Genomic DNA, 6,000 nt, shown 5'->3' on the forward strand with positions numbered 1-6,000 from the left:
GGAGGACTATCACAGTGGTTTGAGCATTGGCCTGCTAAACCTAGGGTTATAAGTTCAATCCTTGAGGTGACCATTTAGGGATCTGGGGCAAAAGTCTATCTAGGGAGCAGCCCCCCTTTAAGCAGGGGGTTGGACTAGGTGACCTCCTGAGGTCCCTTCCATCTATGATTCTATGAAGAATTGTATTCAGTACTGTTATAGCCATGTTTTTCCCAGGATATTAGAAAGACAAGGTGGGGGAGGTAATATCTTTTATTGGACCAACTTCTGTTGGTGTGAGAGAGAAGCTTTTGAGCTTTGAATATGAGCTCTATGTAAGCTCAAAGCTTGTCTCTCACACCAACAGAAGTTGGTCCAGTAAATGATATAACCTCACCCACCTTGTCTCCCTAGTATTAAAGAATTATCTTTAAGGGACTGAGTGAAATCCTGGTCCCATTGCAATCAAAAGGAGCTTCGCCATTTTTCACACTGTGCAAGATCCTTCTTTCATTATTTTTTTCAGAGGGGGTGGGGTGAGATGGGGTTGTGTTTTGTCAGAAGTCATGTCTTGAAGGACAAAAAGGGTGTGTTTAATTTGTGTTAGCTCAATCAAGTTAGCTTACCACAACTGAAAAGCCCCATTAAGATGCAGACTAACACATCTGAAGCCATGTGGTTGCCTAGAGGGGAGGCTAGGCTACAACATGGCCAGCTAACATACCTTCAGATGTCAGTGTGCATCTTAATGGGGCTTTTTAATCATGTTAAAATATTGAGCTAAGAAGAGTCCAGCACACATCCCTTTTGTCTGTTAAGACAAGCCCAGAGAGCCCTGGACATTTTAATAGGGACTGAACACTGAGCTTTTCATTCTGGTGCCACTCTTATTCTTATTCTCATGCCAACCCTCTTCCTCCTCCTAAGAGCAACTGCTAGCTGTAACAACTCTGCCATGGTTAGCAGCTGCTATGCTTGAGTGCAGCCCCTTTTCAATACTTTCAGCTGCGCTGTTATTGTAAGACCTATTCCTTCAGTGATAGTTGTGTCCAGAAGCCCCATCAAACATATTCTAACATGCAGCTGTGATATTGCATGCAAATATATTTAACAAAAAGATAAATAAAACAGTAAATAAAAAAATACAGCTTTCCAAAGACCTCAGTTCACTGACTATCGGATTTGAACAGCAAATTTCATACTGCTGCTGAACTGCTGCCTTGCTTCATCTTTCATGGTTGAATTTTTATAATGTGACATTGATACTGTTTTTAATAATGCAAACTAAACCTCATAAGGCCAAATTCTACCCTCCGTTACCCAGTCTCCTTTACTTTATGCATTTTAAAGAAGGTTCCAATCCTGCACATACTCAGGTGACAAGTATTGGAGCCTTAGGTCTGATCCACTGCAATTTACTATGTACAGGTGCACTACTGCCTCCATGCACAGCCCCACTGAAGTCAATGGGTGCAGCAATGTGCCTTCACTATAAATTGCAGATCGGGGCCTAAGATTGTAAGATCCCTGGGCATGGGATCTGTCGCAGTTTATATGTCTGTAAAGAGTCATTCACACCTATGATCCTATATAAATAATAGTGGGAATAATTGGACCTTATTTTAATATAGTGTTTTTAATCATTTGCTTTTTTTCCCCCAACAGAATTGTCCCTCCAGTCTGACTCCGTAAAAAACTCCAGAAGCTTTCTTCAGTTAAATGAGATAGTATTAATAAATAATGAGGAACTTCTGCCATGTCATATAATGGATCAGCATTGGAAGTTCTATGTGGAATGTGAGAATTTTGGATTTTAAGAACTCTTCTGATTTATAACATTTTTTCTTCATCATCAGTTAAGAGTAAAACTGACTTTTTAGAATTAAATTGCCTTGTTACTAGCATTAAAATAGCTTCTTTAGCCTGGTAGTCTGAATGTAAATCAGATATACTAAAATATTACCCAGTATCTAAATTTAATACAAGAAACTTAATTTGCAGCAGCTGAAGATAATTGTCAATGCTGAATTCATGTTTTGTTTCACTATTGAGACAAGGGAGTGTAGAGGCAAAGTCCTTTTATAAATTTGGCACTCACCTCCGGTCATACTCAGTCCTGGCATAGGTGGGTGCAGCTCCATTGACATCAGTGGCATTATACCTGCTTATACAAGGGCTGAATATTTCCTCACTTGTCCAGATAAAAGCATCACTGACAGTCAATTTGAAACTAACTTTAGAGGCAGTCTACTTGAGCACATGCCACCCTAAATGACTGCAAAGGTCCATGTACCAATATAAGCAATTCTGTTAAGCAAAAATTAAGATAAACAGCTTTTAAAATAGCCAATTGCTTTGCTTTACATGACCTAGAAATGTATAAACATTTCTAGACGGTGGGGGAAGGGAATGGGAGCAGGGTGGGTAAAAGCAAAATTTTATCCATTTGAAGTTCTCAAATGTGGGGTTTCTCTGATTACCAGATGTGTTCAATATGAAATGACAGTGGAAGCACTAGTGCATGGCAGAAAGTGCAATGAGATAATTTACTGGTAAAATAACTATTTTTTTTTAATCTAACAGCAGCTTCCAAATTTGCCCCAGCCTCCTGAGGATTTGTATTTGTTTTAATTTTAAAACGTCTGAGTCGTCCCCATTTATATAACATTTGACTATTACCACAAGAGTGATATGCATTCAAACTGCATTCTTGCTCTTTCACTCCCTGGATTACAAGAAATAGAAAAAATGCAAAGGTAACACCCAGTACTATTAATTCCAGAGAATGGGACAGAGTGAGAGACTAATGCCAAAACATGGCAGCCTGTAATGGTTATTGGGGTGTGAATTACTGTCTTGAAGGGGAGTTGAATACCGCCTTAGGCAAAAGGAGACTATCAAGGCATGAACTTGATACAGGGGAAAGAGAGGGATGCTTCTAATGGGAAGTGTGTTAATACAGTGCCCTGTCATGCATTAGTAGTCATTGATTGATAAGGCCTTAAAGATTAAAAAAATACAAACTGTCATGAAGCCAAAAAGTTAAATGCTTTTGAGTGGTAGGTATTTAATAAAGGTCAGTTTCCACACAGAAAAGAGAGAAACCATTTTTCTTAGCTGCTACAATAGAAGAATAGAAAGCAAAATCAGTTTAAAATAAATGCTTATTCAAATATTGTTCATGTCTTGTTTGGAGGAGGCTACCATCTTATTTGAAAAATTACCTTTGACTATCAGACCTACTGTACTGCTTGTCAGTTTATTTTGAATGTTTTCTTTGTTATAAGGTATTAAATAAAATTGTTAACAAAAACTGTAAGGTCTTGACAGTAACACTTTATTTTAGTCAGTATAATAATATAATATAATAATTATAATATAATATTGCACATGATCAAAGTGCGATTGAGAGGTGGTGACAAAAATATTAGATCACACGCTGATTCATAGGTGAGGGGAAAAGGATGCAAAGTATTTGGAAACTGCTGTTTTTTTACTGATTCTGTATGTGAACGTAAAAAAGCTTAATTTTCTTTGATTTTTTTTTTATCAGTGTTCACATGTGCACTTTAAGCAAGTAATAGAGTTAAGGTGTTAGCTTGACAGCAAGAAATTAATATGGCCTAACTACCTATTAATAACATTAGTAAACCTAGTTTTCTACTTTCCAAATCCATACTCTTCTCATAACTTAAAGAAATAGGACATGAGAAGGGTGATGTCTTTGAAAATGCTTTACTTTTCATTCCAGCTATGGTTTTACATTAAAATGTAAGCCTTTACAATCACATACTAAAGAAGAACGGTTGATCCTGGACACTGTGCAATACATGCAGGATCACCAGACCCCTGTTCTAGTGGGAATCTAATGTGGTGCATTACACCCTAGGTGACAGACAGTAGGGGCTAGTCCTCCTGACCCTTCTGCTTTCAGCAACTGGCTGACTCGTCTTATTTAGTAAATGACTTCTCCTCTCCTATGCTCTGAATGAATGTACATCTCATGCTATGCAGAGCAGAGGAGTCAAGAAGGAGAATTCCAAGAGGAGGAATCAGCTGATACCCTGGTCACTGTTAATATTTCATATAAGGAAAAAAGGAAAGATTTCAGGGGCCAGGAAGAGTCAAGGAGGCAAAGGGGAGATGAAAATAAGTGAGGAAGAAAGCAAAGGGGATTGACAAAAGAATAGGGAGGGAGAGACAGGAACATAAGAAAGTAGCTGGGGACCAGACAATAAAATATAGAATAATAGATTTTAAGGCCAGAAGGGGACTACTACGATAGTCTGACCTCCTGAATAACACAAGTCATAGGTTATGGAAGAACTGCATAGGGAAGGGAAGCAAGGGAGAAGTGTCAATGGAACAAGAAACAAGAAGGACAGAATAAAATGCACACAGTGCAGAGGGCTAGCACAAGGGTTATGCAGGAAGTGGTGCACTGGCCCTCTGCACAGGGATGAATTTTACCCAGAGAGAACAGAGCAAATCAAGAGACATGGGATAGTAAAGGCCAGATTTTAAAGGGTATTTATGTGGCTAACAATGCAGACAGATGCCTAGTGGGATTTTCAAAAGCATCTGAGCACCTAAATCCTATAGGTATTAGGCATCTAGACACTTTTGAAAATCCCACCAGGTATGTCTCTGCATCTTTAGACACCCAAACACCTCTAGAAATTGCTCTAAGAGTTCAAGTTTTACCGCAAAAGTACAGTTTGAATGAGCAATGGAGCCTGGGAGAGTGAATTTTGAATGAGACAAAGATACAAACATCACACTGTCTGCAGTGGCTCATGACCATGAGTGCCAACCTCAGGGCAGACTGTCAAAAAGCAGGGCAGAAAACCCACACTGGTTGTAAGTTCTATAATTAGATTTCACCCACCCAGTAACAAATGTGAACTCCTAAAGCACTACAACAGTCTTACCATGGAGTCACAGACAGTCCCCTTGGGCATTCCAGTCTATCTTGCCACCCACGCAAGAAGGATTATGTGATAGATGATCACTTTACACCAAAAATCACAATAATATTTGGGTTACTGGTCCCAAAAGATAAGACACTTACCCCAGGTCAGTTGTACCCAGATCTCAAACCAAAGAGACAACGTCTGTAACGAATCCTGTAATAAACTAAATATTTATTAACTACAAAAATAAATGAGAATTATTTACAATATTAAAAGAAGAAACATAAACCCACAAATGAGTTACAGTCTTAGATTTAAAAAGGTGTTATAAACTTCTATAATAAGCAGCTCTATACGTCCTTTTGGGCTGACCTCTGCCAAACAGCATGAGGATCTCTTGTGTATGTTTAGAAGTCTTTGCCTCTCAAAGTGCAGACAGCAGAAAGAGACCAAGTTTCTCCTTGTCAGGGATTTTTTTATTCCCTTCACCCCAGAATCCAAGCTTATGGGATGAGATCATGGACAGGGCTCCCCTTCCTGGAGGGAGTTAGGAATGCGGTCAACAAGGTCTGTCTGTGTCCTTTGGTGCTACACAATGCCTCATTTGCCTTCAGTGGGCCATCTTGTGTACAGGATAAGCACTTTACTTTAATTAATGCTTCTTTTCCTGTTTGTGAGTTATACAATTACAGAGGTTTACAATGCAAACACTCAGTATAACTTTAGACCCGGGTGGGCAACCTAAGGCCCTTGGGCCGCATCCGGCCCATCGGACCTTTTGATCTGGCCCTCGAGCTTCATTGCCCCGCTCTGGTGCTTCAGCCGGGAAGTGGGGTTAGGGGCCTGCCCTGCTCTGGCGCTCCAGCTGGGGAGCAAGGGAGAGGGCTTGCCCTGCTCCACTCGCCTGGCGCTCCCATGTGTTCAGGACTTGCGTGATGGGCTTGAGGACATGCATGTTACTCTGGCTCCACAACCCAAATGTGCCTCAGGCGCCATCAGAGCCTGGAATGTGCAAGCCCACGTGCCTGCTACTTGTTGGCTTAGGTGATTCTGATGTTTTAGTAGTGTTAATTTTCCATTGTTGAGGATAAAACAAAGAGTTGTTGGC

At 40.1% G+C, this 6,000-nt stretch overlaps 1 protein-coding gene across 1 annotated transcript in view; it reads left to right on the forward strand.

Annotated features, from left to right (window-relative positions):
* The window catches only part of ANKRD31 (ankyrin repeat domain 31), a 135,131-nt gene extending 131,836 nt beyond the window's left edge, over window positions 1-3,295 (forward strand). The window contains exon 26 of the mRNA XM_039544026.1: window positions 1,645-3,295. Coding sequence (XP_039399960.1) covers window positions 1,645-1,796 — 152 coding nt within the window. The 3' untranslated portion in view covers window positions 1,797-3,295. The remainder of the gene's footprint in view (window positions 1-1,644) is intronic.
* The last annotated feature ends 2,705 nt before the right edge of the window (window positions 3,296-6,000 follow it).

This window comes from Mauremys reevesii, linkage group 6 (assembly GCF_016161935.1).
Source record: "Mauremys reevesii isolate NIE-2019 linkage group 6, ASM1616193v1, whole genome shotgun sequence".
Taxonomy (NCBI): domain Eukaryota; kingdom Metazoa; phylum Chordata; order Testudines; family Geoemydidae; genus Mauremys; species Mauremys reevesii.